General features: G+C 30.5%; 1 protein-coding gene and 2 non-coding genes across 3 annotated transcripts; all 3 read right to left on the bottom strand.

The window, feature by feature from the left end:
- Positions 1-912: 912 nt before the first annotated feature.
- LOC116033154 (protein FAR1-RELATED SEQUENCE 5-like) lies at positions 913-3,966 on the bottom strand. The gene is made up of 7 exons (XM_031275914.1): positions 3,957-3,966; positions 2,725-3,223; positions 2,479-2,538; positions 1,924-2,322; positions 1,556-1,845; positions 1,285-1,376; positions 913-1,197 (listed from the first exon to the last, which is right to left on the bottom strand). Exons 1-7 carry the CDS (start codon positions 3,964-3,966, stop codon positions 913-915), a joined length of 1,635 nt encoding a protein of 544 aa, XP_031131774.1.
- Positions 3,967-6,315: 2,349 nt separating this feature from the next.
- TRNAY-GUA lies at positions 6,316-6,408 on the bottom strand. The gene is made up of 2 exons: positions 6,372-6,408; positions 6,316-6,351 (listed from the first exon to the last, which is right to left on the bottom strand). It is a non-coding gene; the product is annotated as a tRNA-Tyr (tRNA).
- A 6,315-nt stretch (positions 6,409-12,723) lies between these two features.
- On the bottom strand, positions 12,724-12,816 carry TRNAY-GUA. Its single transcript has 2 exons — positions 12,780-12,816; positions 12,724-12,759 (listed from the first exon to the last, which is right to left on the bottom strand). It is a non-coding gene; the product is annotated as a tRNA-Tyr (tRNA).
- Positions 12,817-15,540: the final 2,724 nt, after the last annotated feature.

Below are 15,540 nucleotides of genomic sequence, written 5' to 3'. Positions count from 1 at the left end.
TTAGGTTATATGTGCAACTAATCGTCAATGAATGTGCACCTACACTTGTCCGCCCACTAAAGCCAAAACCCTAAAGACCTAAAACCTAAACCCTAAAAATTCAACCCAAAACCTTGAAAACTTAACACTAATCCCTAAACCCTGAATCATAAACAAATAACTTTGCGTACAAAACGTGGGCTGCAAGTACTTTGGGTTATCTGTGCAACTAATTACCCGTAAATATGCACCTACATTTGCCTGCACACTAAAGCCAAAACCATAAACACCTAAACCCTAAACCCTAAACACTAAACCCTAAAACCTTGAACCCTAAGCCTTAAACACAACACCATAAATACTTAAACGCTAAATGTGCAAGCAAAAATTATGGATAAGTGTATGGTGCAAGTACATTATTTTATATATGCAACTATTTATATGTAAATGTGCACCAAGACTTCCCTAACCCTGACACCCTAACTGTACATGCAAAAATTATGGAAAAATGTAGGTAGCCATTACATTACATTACATGTGCAACTAATCACCTGTAAATATCAACCAAGACTTCCTGCCTAGACTGTGCATGCAAAATGTATAAAAAGATATACTTTGCAGTTACTTTAGCTTATATGTGCAAGTACATTTCCCTAATTGTGCATCTAGACCTTTTTGCAACAAAATGTCACTCAAGGTTTACTCTGCAATAACTATACACTATATTTGCATTAACCAAACAATATAAGTGCATATAATCTTCACTATTATTGCAACAAATTTGCATAAAGTTTTTAAACAATTTCCAGAACTAAATCATCCAATCAATGCTAAAACACCTTCCATATCCATTATGCCAGAAGTATACGAATTAGTCATAGTCATATTTTGATAATAGAATGTAAAAAAATATTAATTTTGCATCTAAACTATCTATGAGGGACACTGTTTCTTCCTCAATACACAATTCCTGCTATCATGACCAGGTTTATTGCAAGTCTTGCATGTCCTCTCCTTCTTACTTTCTTCAATAGCAATCTCCTTGAATCCTTTAATGCGCTTACCAGTCCCCTTATTCTTTGCTTTCTTTGGTGGAAGAACAGAAACCTCAGAAGGAACAGAAGAACCACAAACTGCCTCAATGATTGACCTCTTGCCAACAACAGAAGAACAGCAACCTGGGTCTGATAAAAGCATGTCTTTATGCTCCTTAATGATCTGAGAAAACATTTGCAAGCGATACATATCAGACTGAACTATACTAATACAACATTGAATATCCGACCAAACAGATTTCAATAACACCAACTTTTCATCAACGCCTTCCCATTGATCAACAACAACACCATCAATATCAAAACTCCGACCCAAAGATGCATCCTTAGTCCACCGCTTAACTACATATCTCAACGGAATTGAATCGAATTCAAGTCTTTAAAAACTACAAAAATATGCCTACACAGCAGACCCAACCTTTGAAATGTTTTGCACCCACATGAAGCAATGACCTCCACAACATTATGCACGACACTAAAAACTCGATTGTCTACATCTTTAATTTCATAGTACAAAAAACCTTGATCCTCCCTAACACTTACAACTCGACAATTAAAACATGCTGCACAAATCTCAGATTGAACCTCATAAAATATAGCAACAGTATACACATATGCAACATGTTTCTCCATGGCCAGTGGTGTCTTCAAATCTGGAATACTTGCCTCACAATCACTATTGAGTTTATTAATAGAGTAGCGTTGAACGTCAATAGCACGATCAAAATGCATAAAAAATTCAACCAAATTGGATTGAGGTGTAGTAAAAGAACCAAACAAACTATTCTCACTCTCAGAACGCGAGGTAGTCCTAATTAAACCATTTAGAAAAACATCTCTAAAATATGCAGGAATCCAAAACTGACGAATGTCAAACTATTTCACAAACCAATTATGCTCCACCAAGCCAAATTCCTCCATAACTAAATTCCATTGATGATCGAACTCAGTTGGTTCCAACATTTGATTCCATACAACGGAATTAAGCTTTGACCTAAAAGATTCATTTCTACTCAAACAGAGGCCAACCTTATCTCCTACCTTAGACATAATATGCCACATACAAAACCTATGCTTAGCTTCCTTAAACACACGTGGAAATGCAACCCTCATTGCTGGGTCTTGATCAGTTACAAACAATGTTGGCTCACAACCCATTGCTTCCTTGAATTTCTCAAACAACCACACATATGACTCAATATCCTCTTTTGTCAACAACCCAGCACCAAAAGTAATACACTTTTTATGGTTGTTTACACCAGTGAATGGTGTGAATACCATATCATACCTGGAAAAACAAAGGTCAAATTTTGTCAGATACTACATGCATATATAGTGGGACCCTGTTGCATCTATAGTTATATATACTTGCACTATACCAAAAACACCTTACCAAAAATATAACAGAAAATAATATTTATGCACTAACGTAACAAAAACTAACCTATTTGTCTGATATGTGGCATCAAATGACACAACATCACCAAAAAGGGTAAAGTTCTTCCTAGAAACCGCATCAGCGCAAAAAACCTAGATAACTGATCAAACTCATCAACATCAAATGCAAAGAAAAGAGCTGGACATACTTCTTTTTTCTTTAAAAAATTAGTCACTACCATCTGAGCATCAACACCCGAACAATAAGAGTTTATGTCCCTTTTAATATTTCGAAATTCTACACTTGTTGCACCTACATTTGAGAAACTCCCCCCTCTCCTTGAACAACCGAAAACTTTGCACTGGCCCAATGTTTGCTTTTACACAATCAGCTACGAACTTCATGTGACCAACCCCAATATTCCTATTCCCCTTAAGAAATTGTCTTGACAATAATGATAACAGTGAATGATTGTGACGCTCCTCAAACAATTGAATACAATAAGTACCATTACTCGCATATCTAAAAGCAATGCGAGCTCTACACCCAACCCTATTCGAAACTCTCCGCCTCTTTCTAACAGAACACTCAACACCATCCAATTCTGCTGCTGAAGAGCTATCCATACAAACGACATTCTTAAAACCCTCCCTACTACAAACAATATATTTCCAAACTATCACCCCATCACTAGATTTTTTAATCGTACTATGTCGAATATCAAACCCCACAACTGAAGCATACTTAATATAAAATTCAACAGCAGAATCCAAATCAGGAAAAACCTTCACAACAACAGGTTTAACCGAATCTTCACAAACAGGAACATGATATTTTCTCAAACCAGGAGAAATATCTAAACGATAAGAATCACATTCACCTGTGTGTCCAACTACTTTAAATTAATAACCATTATGTAATAAATGCAAAAAAAATGTATAACTCCTGACACTCTACAATAAACTATATACAATAAATGATTAGTGCAAGTACTTAAACCACAGTAAGCATGTAAATGATATTAAATGTGCACCTAGTACTAAACAGAGATGCATCTACTTGAAATCAACAAAAAATTAAATATTGCATACATGAGTCATAGTATGCACGTAAATCATATAAAAGATGCACCCAATACTACCCAAAGATGCATCTACCTGAAATCAACAAAAAACAAAATACCCAAACGATAAAATAAATACAATTAAACAACCATTGCACCTACTTATAAAGAAATATGTATATAAATTGTGTACACAGTGCATCCAATACACAATATATATGCAATTAAAAATAAAATACATATTTACAAAAGCAACTAAATTATAACAAAAATGCACCAGTTATCTACGATAAAATAAATACAGTTAAAGATGAATTGCACATACTTATAAGGCAATGTGCATATAATTTGTATACATAATGCATCCAATACACACTATATATGTAATTAAAAAATAACGAGCAACTAAATGATAACAAAAAAATGCATCCAATGTTGGTAACAACGCATATAATACACGTAATCAAACCATAAACAATACCTGACTCCATTGCGATCGTATAAGCCAACAGCGATCGATGAAGAATTTGAAATTGGTAAACACCAACCGAAAACTCCTACGCGATCAACAAACTCAGACCTGTTGTTGGCCGAAGAAATTAGTAAGGAAGAATTGCGATGCCTATGCGAAACAAGAACTATAACTCTTGCACGATCAACACACTCATACCTGTAGTTCGACGATGAATTTGGTAAGGAAGAATTGGGACGCCTACGCGATCACATGAGGTGTTTAAATGAATAGCATTAACGGATTAGGAAATAACATATTAGGAAATAAAAAGCAAAGACAAGAAACCCCTTACCGGCGGCTAGACGCGAAAAATCCTGAGCAACTACTGCCGTTGGATGAAAGTCGATCATCGACCTGGATTTGTTCCTATTTCTTACCTGGGCGAGCCGTTCGCACGTGAACGCATGCCTATATATATATATATATATATATATATATATATAATACAATATTAATAAGAGCCAATATTGTTAGGGTAATTATTTACTTAAACGAATGGTTCATATTTTTTAGATTTTAATAATCTTTTATGATTTTTCTTCTTTACCCTCTATTATATTATTTTCTTCCCTTAAATAGCACCACATTCCGTTAACTTTTAACTTTAGTAAGGGAATATTTCGTTAACTTTTAACTTACCCATTAATTTCTATAAGTAAGGTCTTAGGTTCGAATCTCATCCTAATAAGAGTTGGTATAATTGTTAAACATATACTAAGAATATGCTAGAATATATTATTGAAAATTAAATACCCATTCTATTACTCTTATAGTCTTATTAAATTAAATAAATTATGTATTTCTTTAATTTAGATGTTTACAATGCCTTTATTCAAAAAAAATATTCATTATCAAAAAAATTAAAAAAGAGATATAATTTAATTAGTTATATTGTCTTTATTTTCTACAATAAAAATTATTCATTATCATAAAATTTAAAAAGATATATAATTTCATTAGTTATATAGTCTTTATTTTCTACAATAAAAATTATTCATTATAAAAAAAACTAAAAAGAGATATAATTTCATTACTAATATTGCCTTTATTTTCTACAATGTAAAAATTCATTACTTTCAAATTCATTAATTAATTATATTTACTACATTATTCATTGTTTTCTTTTTACACTATCTTGTAATTAAATATTCTGTATAATGTTATATAATTATTTACCAAGTATTCTATTAATAACATAGAAAAATTTAAAAAAAAATAATTTGAAACCAATAATATTAATTACTTGGGGAGGATTTGTTGACAAAAAAGACATTCAAATAACCCAATAAATTGAAGCGAGAAATTATCCCGTGATATTTTTTGGACTACATCACAGTTATGTTGTTCACTTTAAAGATAAATCGTATAATGTATAAATTTTTATTATCAAAAGTAGTATTTGTTTATACTATCATTTTTAGACCAAGTATTTTGACTATCGTTTTTACAAAATTACAAACATTTATTTTAGTGACAATTATAATCAATCTCTTATATATTATCTTGCATTCATATACTTTGAATTACCGATTTAAATAAACAAATTCAACATTCAATTACATATGCATGACATCTCCTATATAATCTTGTATTGATATACTTTGTAGTACTTATTTAAAAATAAATATTGGGCACTATCCTATTCGCGCAACGCGCGTGAAAAACTAGTGTGTGTGTGTGTGTGTATATATATATATATATATATATATATATATATATATATACATTTGATCAAGAATGAATCACTAATTATTAATTTCAGTTGAATATTGTGATCTTTATGATTTGTTTGAAGATCATGCATTAAACTTAGTTTTTTCAATAGTGGTTTCATATTTTTATACTTAGTGCACATTGTTGGTTTTATCAACCATGGATGGTCGAATGGCAGGCCAACCCTACTGGAAAATCGACTAAGTGCTTGCTATGAAATTAGAGCAGCTTTTCGGTCCTCTTTGTATTATGAATTGATTTGCCTTTCTCAAGGACTTATACCCATATTTATACAAGTTAGGAGAGATTTCTCCCTTTGGTAACCCTAAACTACCATATACAAATTAGAATTCCTCTCCTTATTACATTTGGATACTTTTATTAATCTATTTTGATCTTCTTTCCATATCTTCCGTGCGTCTTTCATGCCTAACCGCCTTTGCCTTTAGGAAACCTTCCAAAACGCCTTTAGGAAACCCTGTAATCGCCTTCCTTACACCGCCTTCTTTACCTTGGCCTCAAAAGACATGGATTTGATCCTTGGCAATGATGTTTTTTATTTTAAGCTCTTTATAGGAAAACAAAGCAAAGCTTAATCAAACAAAACAAGTAATTCGACTTACTGGATTCGAACCAGCGACCTAATGATTTCAACTGAAATTACTCCAACTACAGTCCTCTACTCTACCGACTAAGCTAAAATCAATGCTAATAATAGCTTTCATAGAGTAGTGTCTTAGTGCATATGGATTAAAGCGAAATCGATGCTAATAATAGCTTTCATAGAGTAGTGTCTTGGTGCATATGGCTCAATGCGAAATAAGAAGCCCGCAATTGTTTGAAGTTAATTTGAATAGGTTTTTCCACTTTTCTCTACTTGCAGGACGTCTAGTTAAATTACACTACCAAACTCCGTAATGCTCAATCTACACACCCAAATAAACATTCATAATTCACCAACAAACAACCTTTGTTACTATTACTATCATGATACCCGTAAGATGCACGGTCTATATATTATAATGATTATTGTTATGTTAAGATGCTATGAAGTATAACTATTATTAAATAAAGATTTTTTTTATGAAAGAGCTATATTGAATTATAAATATGGCAAAACTAATCTGGCCAGCACTTTGCCCCTTAATTGGGCCGGCCCGGTGCGAATGAGGATTAGTCTGAGTATGGTACGTGCTTAATGGTGCCTCCTATAGTTAGGGTCTGCTCAGGACACCTCATAGTCTAACAAAAAAAATGACATTTGATATTTATAAATGAAGATACAATTAATAAAAACACAAATTAAAAATATTTTTTGAAATAAGTGAATCAAAAAAAAAACTTAAAAAATATTACTTAAGATTTGATTTTAGAATTGAGATTAGTGTCATGTTGAGTGCTAATTACTTTTATGTAGCTATAGTAGTCAACTTTATATCTCAAGATCGAAACAAATGAAATTTGTAAATCATAATCTTTGACAGTATCATGATTATTCATAAGAACTAATTAATGTTTCATGTACTGTACATTATAATTTTACTTGGATTTGTATATATACTTGTAGTTTGTTGATTGTATTGGATGTAAATATGCATATAAATAATGGGTATTGAATTTTTACATTATAAAGTAATATAATAAACTCAATAGTGACTACGAGATGTATTAGTTTGATTTGAAATCGACAGCCACATGCACACATTGTATTGGATCTACTAGAAATACAAATATGTGACTGTTCTTGGTGTGCCCCACAAGTTGTTGTAGTATAGTAGTGAGTATCCTCGCCTGTCACGCGTTTCTTTTCTTAGGTTTGATCCCCGGCAACGTCGTCTTTTCTTTTAAGCTCTTTATAGGAAAACAAAGCAAAGCTTAATCAAACAAAATAGGAGTAATTTGACCTAGCGGATTTGAACAAACGACCTAAGGATTTCAACTCAAATTACGCCAACTACAGTCCTCTGCTCTAACAACTGAGCTAAAATTGGTGATAAAAATAGCTTTCATAGAGTAGTCTCTTAGTGCATATGGATTAAAGCGAAATATGAAGCCAGCAATAGTTAGAAGTTAATTTTAATAGGTTCTTTCACTTTTCTCTACTTGCATGACATCTAGTTAAATTATACTACCAAACTCCGTAATGCTCAATCTACACACGCAAATAAACATTCATAATTCACCAACAAACAACCTTTGTTATTATTATAATATCTTGATACCCGTACGATGCACGGTCTATATATTATAATGATTGTTGTTATGTTAAGATGCTAAGAAGTATTTCTATTATTAAATAAAGATTTTTTTTATGAAAGACCTGTATTGATTTATAAGTTTGATACATATAATGACATTTGATATTTATAAATGAAGATACAAGTAATAAAAACACAAATTAAAAATATTTTTTGAAATAAGCGAATACAAAAAAAAAAAAACTTAAAAATATGAATGCTAATTGAGATTAATGTCACGTTGAATGCTAATTACTTTTATGTAGCTATGGTAGTCTATTTTATATCTCAAGATTGAAACAAATGAAATTTGTAAATCATAATCTTTACATTATCATGATTATTCATAAGAACTAATTAATGTTTAAAGTACATTATAGTTTTACTTGGATTTGTATATACAGTAGTAGTTTGTTGATGGTAATGGATGTAAATATGAATATAAATAATGGGAATTGAATTAGGTCGGATTCGAACACCTAAGAATTCAACTCAAATTACTCCAACTACAGCTCTCCGCTCTACCAACCTAAGGATTTCAACTTAAATTACTCCAACTACAGTCTTCCGCTCTACAAACTGAGCTAAAGTGGTTGCTAATAATAGCTTTCATTGAGTAGTCTCTTAGTGCATATGGATTAAATCGAAATAAGAAGCCCAGAATCGTTTGAAGTTAATTTTAATAGGTTCTTCCACTTTTCTCTTCTTGCAGGACATCTAGTTAAGTTACAGTACCAAACTCCGTAATGCTCAAGCTACACACCCAAATAAACATTCATGATTCACCAACAAACAACCTTTGTTATTATTACTATCATCATGATACCCGTGCGATGCACGGTCTATATATTATAATGATTATAGTTATGTTAAGATGCTAAGATGTGTTACTATTATTAAATAAAGTTTTTTTTTTATGAAAGACCTATGTTGATTTATAAGTTTGATTATATAATGACATTTGATATTTATAACTGAAGATACAATTAATAAAAACACCTATTAAAAATATTTTTTGAAATATGTGAATACAAAAAATAACCTTAAAAATATGAGTTAATATTCGATTTTAGAATTGAGATTAATGTCATGTTGAGCGCTTATTACTTTTTGTAGCTATGGTAGTAAATTTTATATCTCAAGATCGAAATAAATGAAATTTGTAAATCATAATCTTTCGCATTATCGTGATTATTCATGAGAATTGATTAATGTTTCATGTAAATTATAATTTTACTTGGATTTGTATATATATTTGTAGTTTGTTGATGGTATTGGATGTAAATATGAATATAAATGAGGGTTAATTATTGAATTTTTACATTATAAAGTAATAATATAATAAACTCAGCAGTGACTACGACATGTATTAGTTTGATTTGAAACCGACAGCCATACGCACACATTGTATTGGGTTTACTGGAAACAGGAATTTGTGACTTTCTTGGTGTGCCGCACAAGTCGTTGTAGTATAGTGGTGAGTATCCCCGCCTGTCACTCGGGAGACCCGGGTTCGATCCTCGGCAACAGCGTCTTTTCCTTCCGACCTGCAGAGACCAGCACCCTAAGGATTTCAACTCAAATTACTCACCCCGTAATGCTCAAGCTACACACCCAAATAAATATTTATGATTCACCAACAAACAACCTTTGTTACTATTACTATCATGATACCCGTGCAATGCACGGTCTATATATTATAATAATTATTGTTATGTCCGCACGGTCTATATATTATAATAATTATTGTTATGTTAAGATGGTAAGATGTGTAACTATTATTAAATAAAGCTTTGTTTTTTTATGAAAGACCTATGTTGATTTATAAGTTTGATTATATATTGACATTTGATATTTATAACTAAAGATACAATTAAAAAAAACACCTATTAAAAATATTTTTTTAAATATGTGAATACAAAAAATAACCTTAAAAATATGAGTTAATATTTGATTTTGGAATTGAGATTAATGTCATGTTGAACGCTAATTACTTTATGTAGCTATGGTAATCAATTTTATATCTCAAGATCGAAACAAATGAAATTTGTAAATCATAATCATTGACATTATCGTGATTATTCATGAGAATTGATTAATGTTTCATGTAAATTATAATTTTAATTGGATTTGTATATATACTTGTAGTTTGTTGATGGTATTGGATGTAAATATGAATATAAATGGTGGTTAATTATTGAATTTTTACATTATAAAGTAATAATATAATAAACTCAGCAGTGACTACGACATGTATTAGTTTGATTTGAAATCGACAGCCACACNTATAATTTGTATACATAATGCATCCAATACACACTATATATGTAATTAAAAAATAACGAGCAACTAAATGATAACAAAAAAATGCATCCAATGTTGGTAACAACGCATATAATACACGTAATCAAACCATAAACAATACCTGACTCCATTGCGATCGTATAAGCCAACAGCGATCGATGAAGAATTTGAAATTGGTAAACACCAACCGAAAACTCCTACGCGATCAACAAACTCAGACCTGTTGTTGGCCGAAGAAATTAGTAAGGAAGAATTGCGATGCCTATGCGAAACAAGAACTATAACTCTTGCACGATCAACACACTCATACCTGTAGTTCGACGATGAATTTGGTAAGGAAGAATTGGGACGCCTACGCGATCACATGAGGTGTTTAAATGAATAGCATTAACGGATTAGGAAATAACATATTAGGAAATAAAAAGCAAAGACAAGAAACCCCTTACCGGCGGCTAGACGCGAAAAATCCTGAGCAACTACTGCCGTTGGATGAAAGTCGATCATCGACCTGGATTTGTTCCTATTTCTTACCTGGGCGAGCCGTTCGCACGTGAACGCATGCCTATATATATATATATATATATATATATATATATAATACAATATTAATAAGAGCCAATATTGTTAGGGTAATTATTTACTTAAACGAATGGTTCATATTTTTTAGATTTTAATAATCTTTTATGATTTTTCTTCTTTACCCTCTATTATATTATTTTCTTCCCTTAAATAGCACCACATTCCGTTAACTTTTAACTTTAGTAAGGGAATATTTCGTTAACTTTTAACTTACCCATTAATTTCTATAAGTAAGGTCTTAGGTTCGAATCTCATCCTAATAAGAGTTGGTATAATTGTTAAACATATACTAAGAATATGCTAGAATATATTATTGAAAATTAAATACCCATTCTATTACTCTTATAGTCTTATTAAATTAAATAAATTATGTATTTCTTTAATTTAGATGTTTACAATGCCTTTATTCAAAAAAAATATTCATTATCAAAAAAATTAAAAAAGAGATATAATTTAATTAGTTATATTGTCTTTATTTTCTACAATAAAAATTATTCATTATCATAAAATTTAAAAAGATATATAATTTCATTAGTTATATAGTCTTTATTTTCTACAATAAAAATTATTCATTATAAAAAAAACTAAAAAGAGATATAATTTCATTACTAATATTGCCTTTATTTTCTACAATGTAAAAATTCATTACTTTCAAATTCATTAATTAATTATATTTACTACATTATTCATTGTTTTCTTTTTACACTATCTTGTAATTAAATATTCTGTATAATGTTATATAATTATTTACCAAGTATTCTATTAATAACATAGAAAAATTTAAAAAAAAATAATTTGAAACCAATAATATTAATTACTTGGGGAGGATTTGTTGACAAAAAAGACATTCAAATAACCCAATAAATTGAAGCGAGAAATTATCCCGTGATATTTTTTGGACTACATCACAGTTATGTTGTTCACTTTAAAGATAAATCGTATAATGTATAAATTTTTATTATCAAAAGTAGTATTTGTTTATACTATCATTTTTAGACCAAGTATTTTGACTATCGTTTTTACAAAATTACAAACATTTATTTTAGTGACAATTATAATCAATCTCTTATATATTATCTTGCATTCATATACTTTGAATTACCGATTTAAATAAACAAATTCAACATTCAATTACATATGCATGACATCTCCTATATAATCTTGTATTGATATACTTTGTAGTACTTATTTAAAAATAAATATTGGGCACTATCCTATTCGCGCAACGCGCGTGAAAAACTAGTGTGTGTGTGTGTGTGTATATATATATATATATATATATATATATATATATATATACATTTGATCAAGAATGAATCACTAATTATTAATTTCAGTTGAATATTGTGATCTTTATGATTTGTTTGAAGATCATGCATTAAACTTAGTTTTTTCAATAGTGGTTTCATATTTTTATACTTAGTGCACATTGTTGGTTTTATCAACCATGGATGGTCGAATGGCAGGCCAACCCTACTGGAAAATCGACTAAGTGCTTGCTATGAAATTAGAGCAGCTTTTCGGTCCTCTTTGTATTATGAATTGATTTGCCTTTCTCAAGGACTTATACCCATATTTATACAAGTTAGGAGAGATTTCTCCCTTTGGTAACCCTAAACTACCATATACAAATTAGAATTCCTCTCCTTATTACATTTGGATACTTTTATTAATCTATTTTGATCTTCTTTCCATATCTTCCGTGCGTCTTTCATGCCTAACCGCCTTTGCCTTTAGGAAACCTTCCAAAACGCCTTTAGGAAACCCTGTAATCGCCTTCCTTACACCGCCTTCTTTACCTTGGCCTCAAAAGACATGGATTTGATCCTTGGCAATGATGTTTTTTATTTTAAGCTCTTTATAGGAAAACAAAGCAAAGCTTAATCAAACAAAACAAGTAATTCGACTTACTGGATTCGAACCAGCGACCTAATGATTTCAACTGAAATTACTCCAACTACAGTCCTCTACTCTACCGACTAAGCTAAAATCAATGCTAATAATAGCTTTCATAGAGTAGTGTCTTAGTGCATATGGATTAAAGCGAAATCGATGCTAATAATAGCTTTCATAGAGTAGTGTCTTGGTGCATATGGCTCAATGCGAAATAAGAAGCCCGCAATTGTTTGAAGTTAATTTGAATAGGTTTTTCCACTTTTCTCTACTTGCAGGACGTCTAGTTAAATTACACTACCAAACTCCGTAATGCTCAATCTACACACCCAAATAAACATTCATAATTCACCAACAAACAACCTTTGTTACTATTACTATCATGATACCCGTAAGATGCACGGTCTATATATTATAATGATTATTGTTATGTTAAGATGCTATGAAGTATAACTATTATTAAATAAAGATTTTTTTTATGAAAGAGCTATATTGAATTATAAATATGGCAAAACTAATCTGGCCAGCACTTTGCCCCTTAATTGGGCCGGCCCGGTGCGAATGAGGATTAGTCTGAGTATGGTACGTGCTTAATGGTGCCTCCTATAGTTAGGGTCTGCTCAGGACACCTCATAGTCTAACAAAAAAAATGACATTTGATATTTATAAATGAAGATACAATTAATAAAAACACAAATTAAAAATATTTTTTGAAATAAGTGAATCAAAAAAAAAACTTAAAAAATATTACTTAAGATTTGATTTTAGAATTGAGATTAGTGTCATGTTGAGTGCTAATTACTTTTATGTAGCTATAGTAGTCAACTTTATATCTCAAGATCGAAACAAATGAAATTTGTAAATCATAATCTTTGACAGTATCATGATTATTCATAAGAACTAATTAATGTTTCATGTACTGTACATTATAATTTTACTTGGATTTGTATATATACTTGTAGTTTGTTGATTGTATTGGATGTAAATATGCATATAAATAATGGGTATTGAATTTTTACATTATAAAGTAATATAATAAACTCAATAGTGACTACGAGATGTATTAGTTTGATTTGAAATCGACAGCCACATGCACACATTGTATTGGATCTACTAGAAATACAAATATGTGACTGTTCTTGGTGTGCCCCACAAGTTGTTGTAGTATAGTAGTGAGTATCCTCGCCTGTCACGCGTTTCTTTTCTTAGGTTTGATCCCCGGCAACGTCGTCTTTTCTTTTAAGCTCTTTATAGGAAAACAAAGCAAAGCTTAATCAAACAAAATAGGAGTAATTTGACCTAGCGGATTTGAACAAACGACCTAAGGATTTCAACTCAAATTACGCCAACTACAGTCCTCTGCTCTAACAACTGAGCTAAAATTGGTGATAAAAATAGCTTTCATAGAGTAGTCTCTTAGTGCATATGGATTAAAGCGAAATATGAAGCCAGCAATAGTTAGAAGTTAATTTTAATAGGTTCTTTCACTTTTCTCTACTTGCATGACATCTAGTTAAATTATACTACCAAACTCCGTAATGCTCAATCTACACACGCAAATAAACATTCATAATTCACCAACAAACAACCTTTGTTATTATTATAATATCTTGATACCCGTACGATGCACGGTCTATATATTATAATGATTGTTGTTATGTTAAGATGCTAAGAAGTATTTCTATTATTAAATAAAGATTTTTTTTATGAAAGACCTGTATTGATTTATAAGTTTGATACATATAATGACATTTGATATTTATAAATGAAGATACAAGTAATAAAAACACAAATTAAAAATATTTTTTGAAATAAGCGAATACAAAAAAAAAAAAACTTAAAAATATGAATGCTAATTGAGATTAATGTCACGTTGAATGCTAATTACTTTTATGTAGCTATGGTAGTCTATTTTATATCTCAAGATTGAAACAAATGAAATTTGTAAATCATAATCTTTACATTATCATGATTATTCATAAGAACTAATTAATGTTTAAAGTACATTATAGTTTTACTTGGATTTGTATATACAGTAGTAGTTTGTTGATGGTAATGGATGTAAATATGAATATAAATAATGGGAATTGAATTAGGTCGGATTCGAACACCTAAGAATTCAACTCAAATTACTCCAACTACAGCTCTCCGCTCTACCAACCTAAGGATTTCAACTTAAATTACTCCAACTACAGTCTTCCGCTCTACAAACTGAGCTAAAGTGGTTGCTAATAATAGCTTTCATTGAGTAGTCTCTTAGTGCATATGGATTAAATCGAAATAAGAAGCCCAGAATCGTTTGAAGTTAATTTTAATAGGTTCTTCCACTTTTCTCTTCTTGCAGGACATCTAGTTAAGTTACAGTACCAAACTCCGTAATGCTCAAGCTACACACCCAAATAAACATTCATGATTCACCAACAAACAACCTTTGTTATTATTACTATCATCATGATACCCGTGCGATGCACGGTCTATATATTATAATGATTATAGTTATGTTAAGATGCTAAGATGTGTTACTATTATTAAATAAAGTTTTTTTTTTATGAAAGACCTATGTTGATTTATAAGTTTGATTATATAATGACATTTGATATTTATAACTGAAGATACAATTAATAAAAACACCTATTAAAAATATTTTTTGAAATATGTGAATACAAAAAATAACCTTAAAAATATGAGTTAATATTCGATTTTAGAATTGAGATTAATGTCATGTTGAACGCTAATTACTTTTTGTAGCTATGGTAGTAAATTTTATATCTCAAGATCGAAACAAATGAAATTTGTAAATCTTAATCTTTGGCATTCTCGTGATT

The sequence above is a fragment of the Ipomoea triloba genome, chromosome 10 (genome assembly GCF_003576645.1).
Source record: "Ipomoea triloba cultivar NCNSP0323 chromosome 10, ASM357664v1".
NCBI classification, from domain to species: Eukaryota; Viridiplantae; Streptophyta; class Magnoliopsida; order Solanales; family Convolvulaceae; genus Ipomoea; species Ipomoea triloba.
Note: the sequence above shows the minus strand (reverse complement) of the source record. Positions and strands in the feature narration are given on the sequence as shown.